Here is a 25,291-nt window from a genome sequence, read left to right as displayed (position 1 = left end):
GATTCTGTATATGTTTGTATATATGTGAGGACGGTGAGTCTATGGGCTGCTGTGGACCTATTGATGTGTCTCTTTTCATGTTGAAGATGGTATGTACGCTGACGATTGTGTGTCCATTTGGTTGTGTGTTTGTACACAATGAAGGTTGTGGGTCTAATCGTAACTATGTCCGTGTGAACTGCGTGTTTAAAGGCTGAAGGGAATCAGCTTTTTATCCCCAGGTTATGAGAAGATGTGTGTAGCCGTGTGCCCACGACAGGAATGTGTTTGACTCTCAGCCCAAGCTCGGCCCTCACTCTGGGGTAACAGTCACGTTCCGGGGTGCGCTGGCCCGCGTTCCCGGAGGGGCGGGGCCTCGAACGCCCCGCCTCCCCGCCTCCAGCGCTCTCACTGGCGCTGTGTGCTGTGACGTGGCGGGGATCGCAGACAGGAATCCGACCGCCCGGCGAGCCGGAGGTATTGTCCGTCACCCTAGGCTTTGTCTTCGCCTGCTCACCTGGCCGCGGGCACGTCCTGGCCGCTGCAGCCCAGAGCGGAGTGTCAGCCGCTGCCGCCGCCGCTGCCGCCATGGTGTCCCCGGTCACTGTGGTGAGTGAGCGAGCGAGCGAGCCAGTGTCCGGCGCGGCCGGAGCCCACCGGCCTGGGGACTGGGCTGCGGCAGGCCAGGCCGTCGGGGGCCGAGGAAGGGCAGGGATCCCGCGGCGGTCGGCGTCCCCGGGCGGGAGGCGGGCGCTGTCAAGGGCCCCCGCAGTCGGGACCCGTGGCGCCCCTCCTCCACGCAGCCCCTGCCCGCCGCCGGCGGGAGGGAGGAAGACAGTGGGCACGTGACTCGGAAGCGTGACTTTGTTGATGTCTGTGTGTCTGACGGGGGTCGGCGGGGTGGCTGCCGGGGAGAGAGGGGACAGCGACTGGCCGCCAGGTTCTGCGTGGGCAGACCACAGGGAGGCGTGGGAGAGGGCGGGGAAGGGCAGGAAGGTTACTGGGACCTCCTGGGAATCCTGGCCCAAACTTGTTTCCTGGCGTTCCTCATCCTATAAACAAGCCTGGGGCGCGGGAGGGGACGCCCCTAAGTCCAGGCAGCGTTGGTAATGCGCTGGAGGAAGAGGGGTCATTCTCTCTTGCCATCTCCCCCTATTCAGACTTTCTCAACTCGAACCTTTGTCTCTTCCCCACCCTTCCTCTTCTAGTGTTGGATTCTCTCTGTCAAAGTCTCACCAGCTACTACTACTACGGCCTGTTTCCCCCTATAGGAAATATGGGGCTGGGGGAGGGGTATGGAGCAGAGGTTGATGCTTCCAAGGACTGGCAGGTGGTTGCTGGAGAGAACTGGGGACTGTGGGGTTGTTCATCTCCTCCTCTACCCATGCCCCTACCCTGACGAGCCTGGATGGAGCAGATCTCCGTAAGAAGGGACTTAGTCATCTTTTCTCCCTGCTCTCACCCCTGGCAGAGCAAGGGCAGGCTTGGACCCTGGACCTACCCATCTGCCTCTTCCCAGCCTCCTTCATCACAGTCTGATCAGTCCTCAGGTACCCGGCAGTCTGGGAATCAGTGTGTTCCCAGAGCCTTGTGCTGGACAGCTCACCCAGCCAGAGTCACAATCATTTTGGGCAGAGTGTGTGTATACAGGGAACCTCAGCAGTTCTGGATCACCCACAGAGACCCTGTCCCCGAAACCCAAAAAAAGGAGCTTCAGGGGATCACAGATTCAGAATATCTGCAGTAGCCCCCTCCCTCAGCTTTGGAGAGTACTTGAAGTGGCCTTGGACACACCTTGCTTTAGCTGCCCTCCCTCCTAATCTGGCTGAGGCCGAGTCAGCTGCTCTAACTTCCCCCCCTCAGTTCCACATCTCCTCCCAGCCAGTCTGCTGGCTTCAGATCAAAAGCTGGAAAGAGAACCCCTCCCCTGCTTCCTTCCTCTCTTTTTGATGAGCTCTTGAATTGCTCTTGTTCTCTGGGAAATGAGACTGACCAAGAGACACCCTGCCCCTTCAACTCCCCAATCCCTGAAATGGTTCTCTAGCCAGCATCCCTATCTCCTCTCCTTGCTCTTGATGGTACCTTGAGGCTGGTACCTTTCAGGGCAGCTGGAACGAAGGCTGAAGAGCAGGCTGGCCAAGGAGAGAGCCTGTGGGGGCCGAGGGCCCACCCTCACACATTCCTGGCACTCACCGGGTGTTGCCAGGGCCCTAAGCCTGTGCCCTGGCCCCACCGCGGAGGATCACGAGTTGGCCAGTTGTGGCGTCTCTGTGGTTTCCTGCTGACTCCGCTTCATTCCAGACAGCTGGTGGCTGATGCTGGCAGAGAGGGGTTAAAGGGGTTTTGGGGAGGGACAGGGAGGAGCCAGAAAGGGAGAAGCATTGCCTGCAGGAGGGGACTTTATCCCAAGATCTGTTTTCTGCCCAGCGAGTGACCATTCCGGTCCTGCTTTGGGCCAAGAATGCCCATGGGCAGCAGGAACAGTGGAGCCCTTCCCTTGCCTAATCAGTTAAGCCTCAGGGTGATGATGGGAATGTTCATACTCTGCTGGCTGGTTGGGGCAGGCCAAACTGGCTTTCTGTGTGTCAATTCTCCCTACTTGGGAGGTGGGTCTGGCTCTGGGGTGGTATATGTCTGGGTTGAGGGTGCTGGCTCGGAACACCTCTATGGGCTTCTGAGCCCCGAGTGCTGAGTGCTTCCCTTGTCCTGTGTCCTCCAGGTGAAGAGTGAGGGACCCAAGCTGGTGCCCTTCTTCAAGGCCACCTGCGTGTATTTTGTGCTCTGGCTGCCCTTGTCCAGCCCATCGTGGGTCAGCGCCCTCATCAAGTGCCTGCCCATCTTCTGCCTCTGGCTCTTCCTTCTGGCCCATGGCCTAGGATTCCTGCTGGCCCATCCCAGTGCCACCCGCATCTTGGCGGGGCTCGTCTTCTCCGCTCTAGGTGATGCCTTCCTCATCTGGCAGGACCAGGGTTACTTTGTGCACGGTCAGTTGCCCCAGTAGCTATCTGGGAGGAATCCTGGGGCTGGGTGCCAGAGGGTCTTAGGTGGCCGAGGATTTGGGCGAGGGAGCTTTTGAACAAGAATACGGGGAATCTGAGGGTTTCTGAGGCCAAAGACTGTGGGGCCCTTGTTGGAGGATTACCTTGCATCTAGATGATCTGGTGATCAGTTCTAGAGTTTCTCAGGGGAAGGGAGGGTGTATCTTTACTTCTGTGGATTTCCTCCCACTCGTGATACTCCCCGGAAAAGCTCCTGGGTTTTCTTCAGCACTCCCCTCCTACCCCAGCCCTGTTACTCATTAGTCCCCCGAACCTGCCCTCAGCATCCCCTCATCCTCTCTCACTCCTAGGTCTGCTGATGTTTGCTGTGACCCACATGCTCTACGCCTCGGCCTTTGGCATGCGGCCACTGGCTCTGCGGACAGGTCTGGTGATGGCAGTGCTCTCGGGCCTGTGTTATGCTCTTCTCTACCCGTGCCTCTCAGGTGCCTTCACTTGTCTGGTGGGGGTCTACGTGGCCCTCATCGGCTTCATGGGCTGGCGGGCTATGGCAGGACTACGGCTGGTCGAGGCAGCCTGGCGCTGGACTGAGCTGGCGGCAGGCAGCGGTGCGCTGCTCTTTATCATCTCAGACCTGACCATCGCCCTCAACAAGTTCTGCTTCCCCGTGCCCTACTCACGGGCACTCATCATGTCCACCTACTATGCTGCCCAGATGCTTGTTGCCCTATCAGCTGTTGAGAGCCGGGAGCCACTGGAAGACTACAGACCGAGCAAGGCCAACTGAGAGGCCAGGGGCTAGTTACCCCTCTCTCCTCCTGGGGCAGGGATCCAGAACCCGCAAGGACTGGGTCAGGATGGCTGTAGGCCTAACCTGGGGCAGCAGATACCACCCGGGAAATGTACAAGTTTGAGGGGCTGAGCAGGAAAGGGATCTCTCTAGCAAAGCTAGCCAGTCCAGAACAATTCTGAGAGCTAAAAAGAGCCAGCCTCATTCTCCTTGCTGGAGCTGAAATCAGACATCTCCCCACCTCTAACCCCATCGGGACTGTCAAAACCCCTCTGGAGGGTGATGGTGCTCAGAGTCTTGTCTCCCCTCGCCCCACTTCTTCTAGATAGAAAAGTCTGACTCACCCACTCCCAGTCTTTCTGATCTGCACAGAGTTGAGGGAAGAGAGGAGAAATCTGAGCTGAGATGACCCAAGCCCAGGGCTTGAAGCCCCTTTTGCAGGCCCCTAGTTGGGAAGATTGGATGAGAATGGAGTCTCCCTTTCCTTCATCTATCCTTGTTACTTGAACAATCTCAATTTCTAAGTGTTGGTGGGAAGGTGAAGGGGTGTCTGTCCAGGTAGGCGAGACTGGGGACTTCACTGGCCTGGGAGCTTGGGTTCCCAAGGATTCAAGTTGGCCCCATCCCTCTCAGAGGCTAGCCCAGAGTGCAGGCCCACCACCACCACCCTTAGACCCTATCCCCAGGGCTAGGGTGAACCATGCCAAAGGAAGGGGCCAGCCTGTATTTGTGTCTGTGCATGGGACTCCATGTGTGTGTGTGGTCTGTCTCCCAGTCTATGTCTGACTCTGCCATCTGTCTCTGTCCTGCTGTCTAAGTCTTACAAGGGAGAGGGCCTCAGGGAGTTGCTGAGGGGGTGCTGAGCCTGGCTTAGAGAGCTGGGACCCCACCCTGCCTCCATCAGTGCTTTCCTCTCTGCCCCTTCTGCACTGGGAGCCAGAGGAGGGGGCTCCAATGACATTCTAGGGTCATAAGACCTAAGGCATATTCAATGCAAAAGGAGCAAGGATGGGACAACTCCATCCTTTGCTGCTCACGTGAAAAAAAAAATAAAAACCAAGGGCCATCGTCTCTCCTGCTTGTCTGCCTGTGTGGCATGTGGCTGTCCTGGAGAGGAGGGGGTGGGACATGGTGCCAGGGGCCCTGGATGTCCTTACAGCCTGGGTCACAGTCCTGGCCAGTGCATCTTGGCGCCAGGCTGGCTCCCTGGCTCTGGTGACACGGTGCTGGTTGGAGTGGGTCTCACTTCCCCGGTCACGTGTATGGGTGAGGATGTAGTTCAGGAGGATGGGGGATGGGTCGGATTTACCACCATCCAAGTTTCTCCTTGATACATTGCCCTGCGCACGGGTGCCTGGCCTCCTTTGGTAAGTCTTAGTTACCCAGTGTCCTCTGCTGCTGCCCACCTCCTCCCAGACCTGCTACCTGCTCCAAAATGATTCAGATTCCCTTCAAGCCTCTCCTCTCTCCTTGGCCTGTGGGCTCAGTTAAACAGCAGGGAGGAGGGAGAGTAGATTGGTTGATTTGTACTTTAGATGGGAAGCCCTGGCGAAACAATGGAGTGGAGTCACTCCACTCCAGGGGCATTTGCATCTTAATGGGCAGTGTCCCGACCCAGAAGCAGAAAGGGAAGCCTTGGGTGGTGGTGAATATGCCCGTAGTAGAGAGGTTGTAGAGTTGTGGGGACTGGATAGAGGAGGAGGCTCAGTCCCGTGTGGGTGATGGGTGAATTAGTGATTTCCAAACTAGGATTTTTACAGAGATACCTGGTGGGGGACAGTGAAAGAATAAGTTGAGGAGGGAGGCTCAGAGACCCCCCCATCCTTGTTTGATGTCCAGTAGTTTCTTATGATTTTTTTTTTTTAAAGGGAGAATTCTGCTGTAAAACCTAAGTTTGAAACCCAGTGAGCTGGATGACCAGTTCCTTCTAGCTCTGAGATGCACTAATTCTGAAATAGTGGGAATCCTGGGCACTAAAGAGGCAAGGCCCTGATCCCCTCAAACCCCAAAACTCTGAGGACAGATCTACCTGGTGAAGAAATGGGAGGGGGGTACCTGAAGAAGGATGAAGCCTATCTAAGACTTGCTCTCCCTTGCCCTGAGGGGAGAGGAGGGTGCAGTGTGGCTGCAGAGGAGGGGGGAGGCATGTCAAGGTCCAGTCTAGAAGGGGCTGCTCACTCCCAGTGTGAGTGGGTTTGGACTAAACTCTTGGAGTCCATGCTCCGTGTGTCCCCATCCACTCCCAAGTCCATGTCCTTGGTCCCTGTTGCACATCACCCTCAAGAACAGGCAGGGGTGAGCTTAGTCAATTTATTGTCCCATGCCTTCGTGGACTGTTTACACTGACAAGCACCAGAGAGCAAACGGGGGCTGCCCTCACTGGGGCCACACACAGGATAGGCCCCGAAACCACACATCCCAACGTCCTCCTGATGCTTGGGCCGGGACGGAGCTCACATAAGGTACTTTGACTTCTTCTGCAGACTTTCAGTGACTGATGCTAGAATGGACTTGTCATCTTTGTCTGAAAGAGCAAAACAAGTATTTGTCAGTGTTAATGTTGCTAGGAGGAAGGCAAACTCTAAATTGCTGGACTTACAGTTAAGGCCCCAGTCTCCCAAGGTCAGCTGAGTGTATGGGGCCAAGAGCTACCAATTATTCAGCACTTAATATTTGCCAAGCATCGCGCCAGGCACTTCTGCGCACTATCTCATTTAAGCCTCAGAACAGCCCTAAGGAACAGATGAGAGAGCAGGCTCAGCGTGGTTTGCCAAGGTCACACGGCTGGACAGCGGTGGAGCCAGGGCTCTGGGCCCACGTGCTTACAACCAGAATTAAGTTGCCAGGGATTTCTCTAGCTGTGGAATGAAAGCTGGATGTCTCCCACCAGGCCTTCCCTGGCCTACTTCTGTCACACAGTTCCGCTGCCACTAGGGAGGCACCATCTCAGTGCCAGACGTCTAGCTGGGTACTTGAGAGAGACAGCGACAGGGCGTGGCACTTGCCCCAAAGAAAGGCACCTACAACAGGACACCAATGGACTGCCATGGAGAGTTCAGGGAGTGGCAGAGGATGAGGCTGGAGAAGTAGATGTGAGGAGGAGCCTTGCTGGCTGGGGTTTTCTCAAAAGGATCATGGAAAAGTTAGGGAGTTAAAGCAAGAAGGGAGCAGGGCAGGTCAGCTTTGCATTTCGAGAGTTCATGCTCCTTGCTGTGTAGTTGTGAAGATAGTAGAGTGTGTAGGAAGAAATAAGATAGTTCCCCTACATGGACGCACCTGAGCGGAGGTGTGGCACACCTGTGCAGAGGAAGGCTCTCCACTAGGTTCCCTTCAGTCTTTCCCCCATCTGTACTTCCCATCTATCCTTATCCTAGACCAGTAGTTTTCGGTCTTGGTTGTGTATCAGAATCCCTTGTCAAATCTTGTAAACATAAAAATTCCCTCCAGAACCCTGCCACAGAGATGGTGACTGGTGAGTCTGGTTTAGGCCTTATCACCGGTATCTTTTTCAAAGGCAAGTCTAGGCCCACCAAGGGCTGCAAACTACAGTCTATTGAGGGATTGCAAACTCCCAAGTCTGCAGGGGCCAGGCACATAACAAATGACATCCAGAGGATGGGAGAGAGGAACCAAGTATGGCCAGTTGGTGAATGTTTACACCACGGGATGGCAGAGGAAATAAAAAACGGCGCCAAGAGATGGCCATCTTGTGCCTCTGGACCAGGTGGGCCGCAGGGACGCCTCCCCACCCCCAGCCGGCCCGGCCCGGTGCCCTCACCGTAGACCGTGAGCGTGCAGCTGCTGCGGTCCTTGCCCAGCTCATTCTCCACCAGCACGCTGAACTCGCCGCTGTCCTTGAGCGTGCAGGTGGGGATGACGATCGTGCAGACGCCGCTGGTGGAGTTGTACCAGAACTTGGAGTTGGCCGTGATGTTGACGTCACTCTTGTAGAGGGTCACCGTGGGCCGCGGGTTCCCAAGGAAGGCGCAAGTCATGGTGCAGTCCTGGCCGCGCAGCACCGTGTGCGGCTTGAGTGGGGTCAGGAAGCGCGGCGCGTGGCGCCAGTCCTTCTGCTGGTACGGCTTCAGCTGGGCGCTCAGGTCCTCGACTGCGCGGGGCGGGACGCGGCGGGCGGTGAGCACGCCCGGGACCCCAGCCGCCGCCCGCCCGCTGAGAGCTCCGAAAGCGCCCCGGAGACCCAGCTCCCCGAGAGCCCCGGGCCCCGAGCCCCGAGCCCCGGTGGCCTGGGCTACGTTCCCACGCGCTAGCAACTCTGGGGCCCCGACTTGACACTGGCGTGCCCGAGGTTCTCCTTCCGCCACCCTCCCACCCCTTGTCACTCCACGGTTCCACGATCAAAGCCAGGTGCGCGGGGGTTTTTACGCTTTTCCAGACGTGCGAGTCCTAAGTTCTTGCCAGCTTCCGGCCCCAGCTGTTACCCGGCTGTTAACTGCCCATCCAGGCCTTCCCCAGCGTCATCTCAGCCTCCAGGATCTAGCCTCGCCTCCACTTAGCTCATTTCAAGTTTCCCTGACCCTATCCCCACCCTTAACCCCTTCCCTTCCTAGATGTCACCCTCGGAGACCCTCCCAACCCTCACCCCCGTGGACCCCCCAGGCTCCGAGGGCCGCGGATCAGCTGCACACCGCCCGCCTTCCCTGTCATCCCCGACCGCAAGGGCACCTCCCCACCCCCACCCCTCAGAGTACCCAGAAAGTATCTCCTCTGGGCTTCAGGGTCGCTACTTTTCTTCCCAGCATCCCTGACGTTAACCTTTCCACCTCAGCGGTTCTCAGATTTTACCTCAAGTCTTGGGTACCCCTGGCAACGCCTATGTCCTCCCTGCCATCGGGGATATAACCCAAACCCCCGAGTCCCCCAACACTCACTTTTGTCCTTGTTGATGAGCCAGGTATCCTTGGAGTCGAGCGGGTCGCTGTCACCGATTTCGTTGCGGGCCACCACTCGGAAGTAGTACTTCCTGCCGGGGAGTAACCCTGTCACCGTGTACTTGTTGCTGAAGACGCGGTCGGCTGCCGTGAACCAGGTGGCGGTACTGGCATCCCGCTTCAGGATGACGTAGTGGGCCTCGCCGTCTTCCTGCACGTCAGGGCTGTGGTTCCAGGTCAGAGTCACTGTGTTGGGGACCTCCTCAAACAGCTGTAGGTTTGTGGGTGGCCGCGGAAAATCTGGAACAGCCACAAGGTCCGTCAGCCACCCTTGGGGGCCTGAAGACTTGTGCCCCAGCCCAGCCGCCTGCCAAGCCCCATGGAAGATGGAATGGGGAATGTCTCTTCTTTGAGTCTCAGGCCGCTGGTGTTTCGGAGTCAGAAAGAACTTTCTGAGGTGCAGCTCTGCCATTTACCAGCCCTGTAAACTCTGAGACCCATTTCCTCATTTGCAAAATAGGGCTAACAATAACTCCCACAGAAAATGTTGAGTAAAGTGCCTGGCACATAGTAACTGTTCAATAAAAGTTTATCCCTTCATCCCTAGAGGGCTTAAGGCTTGATTATAAAGCTTCTAGCCCTCACTATGAGCTCACTCCAGGTTTAACGGACTCACCTCCTCCTGTCCCTCCTGCCTCCCACTCATTTTCTGCTCTCTCTCTCTGCCAACCATACCTTGCATATATGCCCCCGAAGCTCACCAGATACGAGTGCAGAAACTGAAACAAGGGTCTGGTCCTAGTTCAATGCCTCTAGGGCTTCCGGACACTGAGAAAAAGTGGAAACAAACCTCCCCATCGAGGCAAAGGCCAATAACGTCTGGCTCTGTGGCGCCAGAGAAGCCTTTACTACCTTCAGGCATGACTTTACGGTGTCAGGAACTCGAGCAGCAGTGGGGAGCTCTGTTTTGGAGTGTGTGCAAGGATGCCTTCTCGAGGCCTCCACCCGCTGTCGTACCTGCCACACGCACGTGGATGTCATAGTATGCCTCTCCAAACTCATTCTGGAGCAAGATGCGGTACACCCCTGAGTCGGAGCGCTTGGTGCTGTTGATGAGGAACTGGGAGTGGTTTTTGCCCTTGGTGATGGTTTCCCGGCCCTTGGTGGGGATGCCATCTTTCTGCCAGATCACGTTCGGTGGGGGTGAGCCCTGCGTGGTGACAGGAGATTGGCACTGGGGTCACCCAGGTGATATTTGAGGGCAGGCCCTCTCCCACTCCACTGTTGAGGGGTCTCCTGCCAGGCTCTAGTGCCAGGGGTCTGGCGAGGGGCAGAGACAGAGATTATGATAGCTAGAGCAGCCATCTTCATTAAGTGTGGGGGAGGGCATCGGGGGGCCAGGGTCTGGAACGACTCACAGAGAAGGCAGCATGGATGCAGAGGGCTGTCCCAGCGCGAACCACCATGTGACTCTTCAGCCGGGCACTGAGGTCAAACTTGGGGGCAGCTGAGTGAGACGGAGGAGACAGAGGTGGGGCCATGGACTCAGCTTTAAACCTCCCCCCAGAGCCTTCCCCAGCCTCTTGTCCATGCTCTCACAACAGGTCAGACCTACAGCTGGCAGCCCCAACACTGCGAAGCATTTAGTTGTTCCCCCTTTATCTTCCCCTGTTAGTATGTAAGACTCCAGGCCAGGTCCTGTGTCTTATTTGTTCCTATATTTCTAACACCTCCCTTGGCACACAGTAGGTACTATTTGGCATACAGTGAGTGGCGTTTTTTTGGGAGGGGACAGGTCACCCCTAGCTCTGTCTAGGCACAGGTATGGATGACTTTTTTTTTTTTTTAAAGATTTTATTTATGTATTTGACAGAGAGACACAGCGAGAGCAGAAACACAAGCAGGGGGGAGTGGGAGAGGGAGAAGCAGGCTTCCCGCTGAGCAGGGAGCCCGATGCGGGGCTCGATCCCAGGACCCCGGGACCATGACCTGAGCCGAAGGCAGACGCTTAACGACTGAGCCACCCGGGCGCCCAAGTATGGATGACTTCTTAATCATAGCATCACCCACTTTTCCCCTGTGGGATGAGGTCCAGAGAGGAAAGTATGGGGCCAGGATGTTAGGGCCTAAACCCCAGGTCTCTCTGCATCCTCACCTGGTGGTGGCATGGCACGGATCCCCTCCTCCAGCTCCACAGGCTCCCCAACGCCAGCCTCGTTCACAGCCCGGATTCGGAAGAAGTATTTCTGCCTCTCGGTGAGGCCTCCCACTGTGTAGCAGGTGCCCGAGATGGGGATCTTTGTGCACTTGGACCACTCCTTGGTGTCTTCAGCCCGCATCTCAAGGATGTAACCAGAGGGTGGGTCTCCCTCTGCAGGCTCCCGCCAGGCCAGGGAGATGCTGGAGTTGGAGGAATCAGACACGTGCAGACCCTGCACCAGGCCTGGGGGTTCTGGGTGGCACAGGTATTCAGTCAGCCTTCCGACTCCTCTGCACTCAATCCCATGCCCAGTTCCCACATTCAGTACTCCTAAAACCTAACTTCTACCACCTCTGCCTCCAACTCCCAGTTAACACTTTCCACACCAACCCTGCACACTCAACAACCTCCAAATTCAATTCTCTCACTGGATCAACGCTTTCACCCTTGAAGTCAATACCCTCCAAATTCAACATACCCTATACCGTCAATCCCCCTATATTCTAAACTCCAGCCTTTAGCCCAACCATCTCTACCACATCCATTCATGTTCAGTACCCCCACCTCACCTCCTAAATCAGCACCCTCCCAACCATCTACCCTACAGCCCTACCCAATCCTCAAATACGCATCCACCACCTCACCTAACCGGAAATACTGAGAGTTTGATAACTTTCTTTTCTCACCCTGCCTCCTCGCTGTCCCTGACTCTCAATCTTTATTTGCTGGCTTTCTTCTGGGTGTGAATCCTGTCCCTCTCTTAGGCTGGCAGCCCCCAGAAAGTGGATACTGTGTGGTAAGGTCACCCTGTTAGACCTTCCCAGAGAAGAAATCCACTGTCTACGTTGAATGGGCTAATTCTACTATGTGTTGGGGCTTGGCAGCCCCCTACTTACTGACAGGGTCCTTGGCTACAACTGAACTGGATGCCATACTGGGCTGTCCAGGGCCTGCCTTATTCACAGCTATAACTCGGAATTCATATTCTGTGTCCTCCAGGAGACCATCCACAGTGCACTTGGTGTCTGAAATGGGAATTTGAGGGGTCATGAGGCAGGGGGTCCATGAGATGGGAGACCATAGATTGAGAGGACATGGAAGGGGGGGTTATGGGATGCTATTAAAACCCCCAAAGGAGTTGGGGAACAGAATATGTTCAGGGCAGCAGGATGGGAGAGAGGAACCAAGTATGGCCAGTTGATGAATGTTTACACCACGGGATGGCAGAGGAAATAAAAAACGGCACCAAGAGATGACCCATGGGTCCACCCAGCAAAGCCTCCCTTGGTCCTCCTGGGCCTCTCTCCCTAGGACCTCACCTTGGATGGGGTCCTTGTTGACTGGCACCCATAGGTTACTGCCTTTCTTCCTCCGCTCCACAATGTAGCCAAGCACTGGGGCTCCCCCATCCTGGGTAGGGGCATTCCATGTGATGGTCATGGCCTCTTTGGTCACATCAGTCACTTGAGGCTGGGAGGCAAGACCAGGGGGTTCTGTGGGAGACAGAGGGCAGAGGTTGGTGGGGGAGCATGGAGACGGTTGCCCACCCTATGCTGATCTCTGGCTCCCTCCTTTGAGAAAACCCTGATGATTCTTAACTGTGGCTGCACATTAAGATCAAGTGCAGAGTTAAAAAAAAATACCATCACCGAAAGACACTGTCCGGGTTTTACCTCCAGATAGTTTAATTTAATTGGCCTCGGGTGGAGGCCAGTCAGCAGCATGTTTTTCGAGACCTCAGGTGATTCTACTCTGTGGCCAAGACTGAGAATCACCAACTCGAATCTCCCAAACTGTGTCATTCTCAGTGCCACAGTTCTTAATGTTCTTGACACATGGAGACATGGAGACCAACTGGGAGGAGCGCAGCAAGCAGTTAATCAGCATTCATAATTAAAATGCCAATGTTGTCAAGGGTTTTCTTTGGGGGAAAGTTAGAACAGATTCAAGGTTATCTCTAAAGTAACATCACTCCCACTTGGATTTGGGATGATTTCTGGAATGGAGAAACAAGTGGAATCGTTTCCCTGGAATTGAATGCACTTCTGGATATACACACGGGAGTGTGTTGTGCATGAGATCTGACTGGGAAAAGTCGAGAATTCCCACCCAAGATGATGTTCGGCTCCTACTCTGGATTCTGTCTGTCTCATAGGATAGCTACAGAGGTGACCCCAGGGAATTCCCCCACAGGCTAGCATTCCTCACTGTCTGACCCCTGACTTTCCCACTGAGCATGGGGCTATCTCACTGACCAATGGGATTTCCCGCAAACACTTCATCTGTTTCCAGCGGGTCGCTCACTCCTTCTGAATTAACCGCCAGGATACGAAACTGGTAGGCTTTCCCCTCTTCCACCTTGTTGGTGGAGAATTTCGTGAATTTGCTGTCCACCTCGCCTATCTTAATCCAGGCCTTCTTGCCGACCATCCTCCGTTCCACTATGAACTGTGTCACTGGCCGCCCGCCATTGTCCTTCGGAGCCTTCCACTTCATGTGCACACAGTTCCCCGAGAGTTCCAGGAACTCCACCCGGCCCTGGGGAGGCTTGGGACGGTCTGAGGACAGAAGAGAGCATCAGAATGGGAGCCAAGGATGAGAAAGGCTTTATCCCACCTGCTGGAGGTCCAGCCAGACTGGGGGATAGTTAGATTCTGAGCTTTGTGGATGCCTCACCCTTCTCTGTGTTCACTGCCCCTCCTTGTAAGACTTGCCCAAAGAGTTGGATCCTTGGCCCCCTGAGACTCTCACTTGCCTAGCACTGGGGGGACTTGGGGACCTGAGGGTCCCCTGCCTCAGTGGATTCCCTCCTTGTCTTCTTCCAGACAAGATCTCCCCCTCCCCTCAGCTTCCAGAACTCCAATGCTTTCTGGTATTAATAGTTTATCTTATGTTATAATTACATGTCTGCTAGTTTTCATCCCTTTTGGGTTGAGAGACTGCTGAGACACTTCCATCTCTGCCCTCAGCACTGAGAACACAGAAGAGCTCAGTCATGCTGCTGAATTGAATTGAAACCCAAATTTCTCACTCCACAGCTTCATGGCGTGGTGTGTGTGTGTGTGTGTGTGTGTGTGTGTGTGTGTGTGTGTGTGTGTGTGTGTGTGTGTTGGCTATGAGCTCACTAAAGCCAGCTCATCTCTTTCCTTAGCCTTATGTTTAGACTCATCCCAAATCCCATTCCTACCCCCTCCCATTTTTCCAACCTCATTTTATCCTCAACTGTATCTCACCTCCCCTGACTTCATTTCACTTCAACCCCCAAAACTTCCCCACCAGCCTCACTTCTATCCCTAAATCCCACCTCTTTCACTTCATTTCTACCTTCCAACCATGTCCTCATCTTCAAGTCAGTGACAACACTTAACGTTGGAAGGTCTATTATGTGGTCGTGCACTCTGCTATGTGCCTTAGATTCACTTGAAAGAGATACAAAAAACAAACTAACAAAACACCAAGTCATCCTGTTGCAGGTAAGAAACTGAGGCTTCAGAAGGTTCATTGACTTGCCCAAGGCCACAGAATTAGGAAGTTAGAAAGTGGGCTTCTGGCTGCAATCCCTTTCTCAAGCCCCAGCTCCAGCTCTATCCCCACCCCCAGCGCTGAGCAGCAGGTACCCTCAGCCCAGCCCAGCCAGGGTCCTGCCCTCACCCAGCACGCTGAGGTGCAGAGGGGCTGTGGCTGTGCCGTGGTCATTCTTGAGCTTGAGCAGAATAATGCCACTGTCCTCACGCACGCAGTTTGAAATGGTGAGCAGTGCCTGGTCCTCCCCGCGCTCCATGGTCACACGGTCTTCCTCCGTCACCTCCACGCCGTCCTTGTACCACGTCACTTTGGGCAGTGGCTTAGCCCGGAAGGGCACCTTGATGTTCGCAGCGTGGCCCACCTTCACAGTCACAGGGTGCGCCCCCAGCGCCTCCAGCACCGACGGGTCAATGGTAGGAGGATCTGTGGGGCGGCGGCAGGGCAGGCTCGCCCAGCAGGAATGGGGGCCAGGGCGACAAGGGGTGGAGGAGAACCCCAGGGGGGTGGGGGAAGAGCTCTGAGCACATGGGCAGGCCAGGCCTCGTTGAGTTTTGCCTCTAGGGGGTGGTGACCTCACCTGCAATGAATACCGAGGCTTCGCTCTCTGCGCCCTTGGCCCGGAATGTGTACTTGCCCTCGTGCTCCGGGCCCATATTGGGGAAGATGAGCTTGTGCACTGCACCCTGCTTCACGATCTGCACGCCGGGCAAGTCCGTGATCTGGGAGGCGGGGGGGGGGGGGGGGGAGGGGTGGCGACGGCGAGGGGCGGGCGTGTGAATGTATGCCCAGTCAACCCCTTCCCTCCTTGGTCCCCTTCTCTAGCCCTTGCCTCAGACCTCCTTGCCATCCTTCAGCCACACGCCCTCCACCTTCTCATCGTTTAGCACGACGCACAGCTCAGCCGGGTTCCCAGTAGCCGCGTGCACGTCAGACAGCCCGCTCTTCACTGTGGCCAGACGCTCTGGGGAGAAAGGGAGCAGGGGCTGGGTTAGGGTGCTGGGGGCGGAAAGGACTCATGGGAAGATTGCTGGTGGCCATGGCCAAGGGAAGGAGCAGGGGTGCTGTGTCTATCAAAATAATTTATGATTAGCAGGAAGTTTGGAAATGGTCATTGGGTGATTGGAGAATGGTCAGTGAGGGGACTGGAGCAAGTAGGTGGGAGGTTGGGGAAAAGTTAGTTGCATTGGGAAATGGCCAATGGGGGGCTTATCATCGGAGGATGGTCAGTGGGGACTTGGGATGCTCAGCTGAAGAAGGGGAATAGATGGTGGGGATGCGCGTGGTTAGCGGAGCTAGATATGCTAGACTGCTTTTAGGAGTTGACGGTGGTCAGGGACAGTGGGGAATGGTTAGGGTTAGTGAGTAGGGGCTGGGCAGGGTCAAGGAGTATAGAATGATCAGGGCTGCTAGGGATGGTCAGAGTCTGAAAGTGAAGGATGGATAAAGTCAAGGGATTTCAGATAGAGTTCGAGAGATGGGGTATGATCAGGGTCTAGGAGGTAGAGATGTTCGGGGCCTGGGAGGTCGGAGATGGTCAGAATTTGGGAGATGGGGGTCGTCAGAGTGGGGAAGTAGGAACTGATCATGGTCTGAGGAGGGTTGGAGTCAGTAGGGGGCTGATCAGTGTCCATGGTAGGGAGCTGTCAGGATTGGGGGGGATTGGTCAGTGGGGACTGACAGGGTGGGTGTATACCCTCCACGGTGACCATGGCAGTACTGTAGTATTCAGTGGGGTCTCCATCCTGCATGGCCACCACGGTGTACTCGCCACTGTCACTGAGCAGTGCATCCTCAATGACCAGCTCTGCTCGCTTGCCCTCATGGCTCATGCTGTACTTGCTGCTGCGCTCCAGAGGGTGCCCGTCCTTCTTCCAGTGCAGTGTCACATCTTTGGATGTCAGCTCACACTCAAGGCATGCACGGCTCCTCTCTTTCACACGTACGTTCTTTAGGTTTCTCACAAACTTGATGGGGATGCCTGTGGACAGATAGATCTGGATCTGCACCCAACCCTGACATCCCTTTTCTGCAGCTACCTGCCGCCTTGCTCCTCGTTTTGGTCCCAGAAACACAGAGACCTGTGACATGGAATGTGTTTGTGTGCAACATGTGGCCCATAGAGGTAACTGGCAGGGAGAGTCCCAGCTCTATGCCTTACTTCCTAGCTGACTCTATGCAATGCATTCAGTCCCTGAGCCTCAGGTTCCTCATATGTAAAATGGGATAACAACTTTTACCTCCTCACAGCATGGCAGTCAATATCTCTAATGCCACTTTGGAACTCCAGCCATAATTGCACTGTCTTTCTGGTGTCCGGGCCTTGATACATGCTGTTCTCTCTGCTGAGAATTTCCTCTCTTCTTTCCCATTTGCTGAAAGCTGAACTCCTTTTTTGTTCTTCTGGGAAAGAAGTAGCTTGGCCATCACCTCATCACATCCTTTCTGAAGGCTGTGATGGCATCACCACCTAGCAGTGCCCCTTCTTTGGGTTCCCACAACCTCTGTGCCTCTCTCCATCACAGCCTCGATGTTTCCATGTCATATGTGTCAAGTGCGGTTCACATGTGTGGCATGCTTCTGGGTGTACCCACCATCATGTGTAACTCTCCAAACTTGCTCATATAAGAATGCAAGTGGTTAAAAGGGATATGCTAGAATATATGAGATTAGAGCCAGAAGGGCTAATAATTTCTTGACCCATTATCTCCCAGCCGATAATAAGACCCTAGCATGTCTTGACTCCTTGCTTGAGAACTTATGTTCTAATTCACACCTGCCTCCCCCACTATACTAGGAGTTAGTGAAGAGAACCCTCTGTCTTTCTAGTACCCATCACAGGGCTTTGCAAGGAGAGATGGATGGATGGATGGGTGGATGGATGGATGGGTGGATGGATGGATGGGTGGATGGATGGATGACTGCCCACATGGAGGTGGCTGTGGCATGAGGCCCACCCCTCGAGCTCTGGCCCAACCACTCACGGTCAATTGTGACCTGGGCCTTCTGTACCAGGTCCCCCACCTCAGCAGAGAACTCGCCCGCATCACAGAGTCTGGCGTCCTTAATCTTAAGTGTGTGGGTCAGACCATCCTCGGACACTGTGATTTCATACTTTTCGTCCCTCTTCAGCTCCTTCCCGTTGAACTTCCACACAAAGTTAGGCACTTTCTTGGAGAGGCGGATCTCAAATACAGCTGTCTGGCGCTCTGTCACCTTCATTGGCTTCATCTCTCCCAAGAACTTTAGGGGCTCATCTGTGGAAGAGTAGGAGGGGCAGTCACTAGGCTGCAGCCCTGGTCTCTCCTGAGGGGTGGGGTGATGAAGGGGGCATGGAGATTCAGAGGTCACTGGCCTCCCGTAGCCCACAATTGGGGGAAAGCATCCTTCCTTTCATTCTGCTTGTGACCCTTTCCCATGACGTTCCTATGGTCTCCTCCCCAGTTATGTTAACACAGCAATTTTACAAAGCACTTACGTAGTTTTCGATAAGTGCCAGGCACTCTTCTAGCCAATTTGCACATATTAATGTATCCAGTTCCCATATAGGTAGATTTTACTATTATTCCGCATTTTACAGATGGGGAAACTGAGGCAAATAGAAGTTAAATAACTTGTCCCAAATCACAAGCTCACAAGCTCATAGTGAAGCTAGGATTTGAGCCCCACTAGTCTAACTCTGGAGACTGTGCACTTAACCACGCTGCCACGCTGCCCCAGGGCATTTATTATCTCATGGTCCTCTCCCCATGTTGCCCTCCTCCACTAATGTCCGTCCGCATACAGTCCTCAACTGCACAGCCCCACAGTCCTCTCTCCCACATCCCTATGGAACCCATCCCTGGCTCTTCATCCCTTGACCCTGACTGGGCTCTCTTTGTCCCCCAGATGCCCACACATTCATACCCAGCACTGTGAGTTCTGCTCTCATCCGCTTGTCACCCACGGACAGGCTGTAGGTGCCTGCATCGTTCATGTTCACGTTGGTAATAATCAGCATGTACTTGGTGCCCATCTGCTTCACATCATACTTGCCTAGGGAGTACTGGATCCTCAGTGGTTCACTACCCTGCCTCATAAAAAAGGTAGAAAAGCTGATGAAGGACTTTAAGAGGAGACTTCCAGAGGTCCTCATTCCCCAAGGCCAGCCTAAGCTGGAGGCTGCCATGTCTACCTCTCTAAGATCCTCAGACACACCAGAGACCCCTAAGATCTCTTTAGCCTTATCTTCTGGCTCAGCGGGACCCAGGATCCCTGCTTCCTGTGAGACCTGAACTCTTAATGTGACCTTCAGGACTACCTAACCCAGCCTTTTCAGATGGCTAGACTGAGACACAGAGAGAGGAAGGTAACCGTCTCAAATCAAAAAGCAAAGTGATGGAGTAGCTGACTAGAGCCCAGCTCCCAGTCAGTTTCAACCGTACCAGGAGGCATCCTCTTGCTGGGATGGAAGAGAGGACCTGGTTGATGGATAATGAGGGGGGTCTGTGAAGGGAGGAGGTACAGAGAAGAAATGATATTGCCAGGGCAGGCCCTGCCTCGGTGCCCCCCAACCCCTGGCCACCTTCATCCATATCATCTTGACATTGGGGTCCTTCAGCTCCATGATGCAGTCAAAGACCACAGTCGTGTCAATCTTGGTCTCTATGTCTTCCAGGGGCTTCAGAATCCGGATGGTCTGTGAGATTGTGATGATAAAATGGCAGGCATCAGGGACATCTGGGGCCTGACCAGTGTGTTAACCCAATGCTGGAGGAACCCCCTAAAGGTCTGGGCAGAAATGACTAGGCTGATTGGATAGCCATGCTTCCCCCCCACTTCCTGCCACTGAGAGCCTCCGACACTTAGGGGGAGACGATGAGAAATGAACCACCATTTGCGGAACAGTCACTATGTACCTGAGCCCATTACATAAGTCCTCTAATTCCACTGTAGATGCTTAATAATTGAGAGTTGGTTGAGTGCATGAATGATGACAACACAAAAACAAATGAAAGAGGAAAGTAGAATTTTCATTTTGCAAATGAGAATTTTGCAAATGAGGTTCAGAGAGATGCCCATGTTCACATAGTTAATAAGGCAGCAGAACTGGGATTTGAACCCAGGGCTGTCTGACTCCAAAGTCCATGCAAGCACATTAGGGGGTAGCAGAGAGAGAAGAAGTAAAAGGAAGGTGAGTTCCTTTCCAGCTCTCGCCTTTGAGCATGTGTATGCAGGCTGGAGAGGCCTTGCCACCGGGGGACACACAGGCACTAGCCCTTCTGGAAAGACCCAGACCCCTGCCTGCAGACCCCTGCCCCACTATGGGCACTGACCTCCACCTCCACTTTCTTCATCTCTTTGAGCTTCCTGAGCAGCCCCCGGAAGTCAGTGAAACCGTATTCCATGCAGACCCTCTCAAAGTCCTTCTTGGGCACCTTGGACAGAATCTCCAACATCTCTTTCTCACCTATCCCCTTCTTCTGCTTCTTCTTGGGAGCAGGGGGTGCCCTGCAAGGAGGTGGGTACCAAGCTTGGACTCAGCACCTCCCTCTGAAGACAGAGGGAGCCTCTCCCAACCTTGAGATTCCCCTCCCTACTTCATGGGTTCTAGGAGCCTGGGTCATTAACTCAGGGCCCTGCTGAAAGGCCTTCAAGAATCCCTAGCCTGGAGGTGGAGGGACAGCACCCCAGGCAGAGGGACCTCCCAGCCTCACCTCTTCTTCAACATCTTTTTGAAATCCATTTTCTCTTGACCTGAGGACCAGAGAGATGGACAGGGTCAGACAGGGGGAGTCTGGTCCCTAAGAGGAAAGGCCAGGAGGAGAGGGAGCTGGCTCACCTTCTGTCACCAGCAAGGACACGGTGTAGATGGCATCTGCATGGTCATTGCTTGCGATGCACTTGTAGTTGTCAGAGTCATCGGAGGTCAGTGGCTCCAGCTGTATCAGAGACAGGCCATTAGTGAGGTGGGGGGGGGAACCCCAGGGAGACTCTCTGTGAGAAGGGAGAGGAGCTGAGCGTTGGCATGTGTGTGGAGGACTGAGCAGCCTCTATGATGTGGAGGTTCCAGGTAGTAGTCAGTGTGAGTGTGTGTGTTTGTAGCCTGATTCTGCATGGGATTCTTCTTGGCTGTGAGCTGGAAGACAGGGACTTCCGCTGAGTTGTAACTATGTGCAGTTTCTATCAGTGGGATGGTATTCCTTCCTTTAACACATATTCACTCCTCTGTACCGGGCACTGGGCTGAGCCTGAGGAAACTGGTGAATTAGGCTGCCTTGGTGCCTGCAGCATGGCACTTACAGCATAGTGGGGCCTCAGAGGGTACTTGCTGAATGAATAGATTTGTGTAAGGGGTGGCCCGTAGGGGGACCCTGGGGCAGCTTTTGTGTGCTATGTGGGGCTGAGGGTCAGTAATGGGACCATGAGAGAAGGAACCGAGTTCTGTCTGTGGGGGAGAGGGGAGGCTCTTTGCCCTTCACAGTGGTAAGTCCTGCCAGGACCAATTGGGACAGGTCTCTGCACATCCCATCCCTCCTTTTCCTCAAGGGTCTAGAACTAAAAGTTGCAGAAGCTGGTTAGATCTAAAGATGATCAGCCCTTGGTGAGAGTCTTTTGGAAGGCTCCCCTGAAGAGCCCAGGAACCCCGGCCCTCACCCCGACAACACTAGGCTCCATTCCTCCCTCTGTCCCTACCTGCCCCAATTTAGCCTGGCTCCACCCACTACAGCCCCGCCCCTTCTAGCGAGGACCACATACTTGGCCTCTCTTCCCTTTTGGCTCTCTCTCCTCTGGAACAGCTGGGTCTCTTCTGGTGGGGCCTGCCCCTCCTTGGCTTTGCCCTAGTTCTGCTTCACCTCGCCCCTGAGTTTGGTCCCCTGCTCACTCTAGCAAGGCCTCAGCTCCTCATTCAGCTTCTCTTATCCTGCCCCTCCTCTAGGGCAATGACAGCCTCTTTTCCCGTGGCCCAGTTCTTGGGTCGCTGTTGTGGCTCTCTTGTCCACAAGGGGGGCTGCAGCATGCCCTGGGGTCCCTGCCTCTGGCTTCATCCATAACTGGATCTCTGGCTCGGGTCCCCGCACCTTCAGCACATGCTCTTTGTTAATGCTGTCGTAGAACATCTTGGCCGACTCCTTGATGGGGATGCCGCTCTCTCTCTTCCAGGAGATGTTGGGTTTGGGGTTCCCCCGCACCTGGGCTCGGAACACGGCTTTATCCCCTGCAGTGGGCACAGGACGCAAGTTCATCTCCTAGCCTCCAGGCCGGACCTTCTGCCTGCACCCTGCCTCCTGCCAGGGATCTCACGTCTGCCCTGGGCAGGGAGGGACCCTCAGCCTGGCGTGGCTGATGTCCGTCAGCTGGGGGTCAGTGGGGTAGTGGTGCTGGTTGGGGCACTGGGAAAGAACGGGAAGGAGTTAGAGGCGTGGGGAGGAGACACGGGGAGTGACGCACCCTCAGACGCAGTGACCGGTTGAGGTTTCTCTACGAACTCCGGGACGCTCTCGCCTGGAGGGATGTCAGAACTTCGAGTGACCAAGCTGAAGAACTCTACCGTGCTGGAGGACTTCCTTGTCACAACTTCCTCTGTGGCGGCAGGTGAGAGGTCAGAATGGGCTCCAGGCAGAGCTCAGCCCAGGACTGGAGGGCTGATCTTTTCTTTACGGGACAATGGAGCATTTTAGGCCAGCGCGGGGACTTTGGCCAGGAAAAGAGGACTTAAGTCAGTGGGTCGTTGTGTTATGGCAAATTTCGAACACCAGGGGGAGCCAACTCCTCTTACCTTCATTGGACCACAATATTGGGCCCTAATTTTTTTTTTTTTTTTAAAAGGAGACTTATTTTGGGGGGTTTTCTGGATCTCCTGGGCTTCTCTCCTGGAAGTTCTGGTCCCTCAGTCGCCTTAAGAGGGGCCAGGGCTTTCTGCTTGGGAGGCCTGGTAGCTTAGTTGAGCTCTGCTGTAGGCCTTCCCCCTGTCCTTCTGTGGTTCAGCATTCATTGCTATGGGAGTAGTAGTGAATTTTGAGTGAGGGACAGGAAACATTCCCCCTCCAGAGGGGCTTTATGTGGGCATCTCCTTATCTGAGAGAGCATATTCAATGTGGTAGGGTAACTCTATATTTGGAAAATGAAAAGTTGTATTTTCAGCATAAACTACAGAAAATCTTGTTGGCTGGTGAGCTGACAGTTAAAAACAATTGCTCTGATTCACCGAGCACTTTCCTTGGGTCAGGAACTGTGCTAAACACATTTCAGAGATTATTTTATCTCATCCTCGCAATACCCCCGTGAAGCAGGTGCCTTCATTATCCCCGCTAATCTGAAGGACTGAGATGTGAAAAATGTCTTAAGAAACTGCGTTTTAAGTATGCTGGCTGCACCTGACCTGCAGATGTGTGTTATTTGACCTAGTCAATGGTTAAACAAAAAGGAGCCCTAGATCTAAAAATTGAGAGATTTCACATAAAAATTCAGATTTCTGAATTCTCAGCCCTGAGCTCATACTCCCATACGGCAACGGTCAGTGGGCAGCGACTAGTGGGGGCCCCTCTAGGTGGGGCATGTCCTCTGCCATTCACCTCTGTCTCTTTTCTGCATTTACATTCCCTGCCTGGACCCTGTTGGCCAGTGGTTTTAAACTCTGGCTGCATGCTAGACTCTCTGGAGAGCTTGAAAAACAAACAAACAAAAACACACCTGATTTAGCAGTTGAGTCAGACTTCCGTATTGCTCCTTTTTCATTCCCCTTCCTCTCTGCCTGCTACACTAAGATAATTCTAATGTACAGCCAGGGCTGAGAGTCACTGCTATAATCACTGAAGTTTTCAACTTCTGGTCTCACGTCCCAGCCGTTCTCCTTGCCTTGCCTCACTGACCAGCAGGAGTTGGTATAGAGCGTTCATCTGGCCCTGACCCCTGTGCACAGAGGAGTTGGAAGGACTCTATCCCTCCAGGACTTTGAGGGAGGGGCAGTGACTGGGAGGAGATATTGGATATCCTGGCCCCTGGCCATCTTTTAATCACTTTCCACCAGAGACATGACTAAAACAATCTGTTCTGCTCTGAGACCATTTCTCAGCTTTCCCTTGGATCTGCTGTCCCCCAAGTTTGGTCCCCAAGGGTTGAGAGCCTGGAAGCTTAGGTCACTTGTTTATGTGTTCATCCTCTCTCCACTGACGGCTCCAAATCTCCTATTTCTGAAGTGGAGCAGGGTCAGCATTACTCAGATCTAGATCCCTGACTTCCTCTGTGCCTGCAATTCTGCCATCAGAGATACATCCATCTGCCTGTGACCCTATCTCCTCAAGCAATTAAGCTCATCAATCACTCATACACATTCACGGGGTTGACTTTCCTAAGCTGTTTTCCAGAAGATCTGATCTGTGAGTAAACATCCCACTGGCTGAAGCTTTATCAAAGCACAGATTAGGAGAGGGTTGCTCTTTGTAGCTCGGGCTCCTGAGGGGCCCCGGCACTCACAAAGCCTGAGGCCACCCAGGGAGTGGATGTGGAAGAAGAAAGGCTGCCCTTTTCCCGATCAGCCCTCCCACCCACTCTACTTGCCTCCCGCAATCTTGGTTGTCTGGGAGAAGGTCTGCATGTGGGTGGTGGAGCTGGAGAACTCCATGGACACGTGCTCCTGCAGCATCTGCTGGTGGTGAATGGTCGTCATGGTGACAGCAGGCGTGGGCACTCACCTGGGAGGACCGGGGAGAGGGTGAGGCCATGAAGGACGAGGAAGGGAATAGGAGAGAGATCCAGAGAGGTTATTCTTTGCCTGTGCGTGTGTGTGTGTGCGTGCGTGTGCGTGTGTGTGCGCGTGTGAAGGGACAGGGCAGGTGGACACAAGGGGAGATGGCTGTGCACAGGGGAGGGTGAGGGGAAGTAGGGCAGCAAGCCTCTTCTTTCTGGCCTCTCTTTTCCTCCCTTCATGTCTCACCTTCCCAGGATGGTCACAAGGACCCGTGGGCCTGACCTCCCCACCAAGTAATCCCAAACCATTTCAAGTCTCAGGGGGTGAGAATGTAGGGCTTAGATTTACCCAGGGAACCAAGTTAGGCCCAGGGGGAGCTGAGGATACATATTGATAGCTACATGGAACAAGGGAGGTGGTGCTGGATATTTCAGCAGGAGGGAATGAAGTCAGACCTAAGAAGGAACTTCCTGACTAAGCCGTACTTCAGTGGGCCTTAAAAGGAAGCTGGGGATTTTCCTCCTGAGCCCTGGGGACCCCTGGCATTGGTGGAATGCTGAGACAGATGATAGCTTGTGTCTACAGCTCTGCTTTCATTTGTGACTGGATAAAGACAGAGGTTGAATTGTCATGTCCTATACTTCTTAAAAAAAAATCGGTAATTCAATCGCATAGTTAACAAAACAATATAAACATCTATATGAAGAGGCTCCCTCCCACTCCTGAGCCCCCGACTCCTAATCCTCCCCCAACATGTAAGCACTGTGGCCTCTCAGCTCCTTCTGGAGCGCCTTCATGCAAATACGAGCATGTTTTTACCCTCATCCCCTTTTTGCACTTCAGGGAGCCCTCCTATATACACTCTTCAGCCCTTTCTTTTTCACTTAATACATCTTGGAGATCTCTCCAAACCAGTTCATAAACACGGTCCTCATTCTTGCTAACAGCTACACAGTGTTTCAACGGAGGGATGTTGCATTTTTATTTAACCAGCATGGCAGTTTTTCCATATGAAAGAAACTGATGTCTGAGAGAAATGACATGTTCGAGGTCACTCAGACTAGAATCCCGGCCTCTTGACTCCCAGTCCACTGCCCTCCCAAGGGACCCAAAAGCCTGGCTCTAAGCCAGTTCGAGGCTAAGCTTCACCTCCCTGCTATGACAGATCTCTGCCTGGCCTGCTTCCACCTCTGAGCTCTAAAACTGTCACCACCTAGACCCCAAGAGCTGATCTTTACTCCT

General features: G+C 54.1%; 2 protein-coding genes and 1 long non-coding RNA gene across 3 annotated transcripts; 2 read left to right on the top strand and 1 right to left on the bottom strand.

Moving 5' to 3' along the window:
* The first annotated feature begins 419 nt into the window (after window positions 1-419).
* Window positions 420-9,263, top strand: LOC114220037 (uncharacterized). Its single transcript, XR_003611504.1, has 2 exons — window positions 420-456; window positions 8,681-9,263. It is a non-coding gene; the product is annotated as an uncharacterized LOC114220037 (long non-coding RNA).
* Window positions 432-9,263, top strand: TMEM86A (transmembrane protein 86A). The gene is made up of 3 exons (XM_028117731.2): window positions 432-588; window positions 2,699-2,963; window positions 3,329-9,263. Exons 1-3 carry the CDS (start codon window positions 568-570, stop codon window positions 3,763-3,765), a joined length of 723 nt encoding a protein of 240 aa, XP_027973532.1. The 5' UTR covers window positions 432-567; the 3' UTR covers window positions 3,766-9,263.
* Window positions 6,222-24,028, bottom strand: IGSF22 (immunoglobulin superfamily member 22). Its single transcript, XM_028117730.1, has 22 exons — window positions 23,920-24,028; window positions 21,811-21,942; window positions 21,441-21,577; window positions 20,201-20,300; window positions 20,076-20,115; window positions 19,695-19,869; window positions 18,944-19,057; window positions 18,286-18,448; window positions 17,364-17,636; window positions 16,076-16,360; window positions 15,219-15,343; window positions 14,960-15,101; window positions 14,509-14,805; window positions 13,113-13,415; window positions 12,177-12,350; window positions 11,754-11,882; window positions 10,813-11,109; window positions 10,076-10,164; window positions 9,675-9,867; window positions 8,658-8,957; window positions 7,547-7,876; window positions 6,222-6,292 (listed from the first exon to the last, which is right to left on the bottom strand). Exons 1-22 carry the CDS (start codon window positions 24,026-24,028, stop codon window positions 6,222-6,224), a joined length of 3,978 nt encoding a protein of 1,325 aa, XP_027973531.1.
* Between the last annotated feature and the right edge of the window lie 1,263 nt (window positions 24,029-25,291).

Source organism: Eumetopias jubatus, unplaced genomic scaffold (assembly GCF_037043125.1).
Source record: "Eumetopias jubatus isolate StellerSeaLion01/CBP00866 unplaced genomic scaffold, mEumJub1_p1.0 scaffold_13, whole genome shotgun sequence".
Lineage (NCBI taxonomy): Eukaryota > Metazoa > Chordata > Mammalia > Carnivora > Otariidae > Eumetopias > Eumetopias jubatus.
This window is presented reverse-complemented; position numbering and strand designations above follow the sequence as displayed.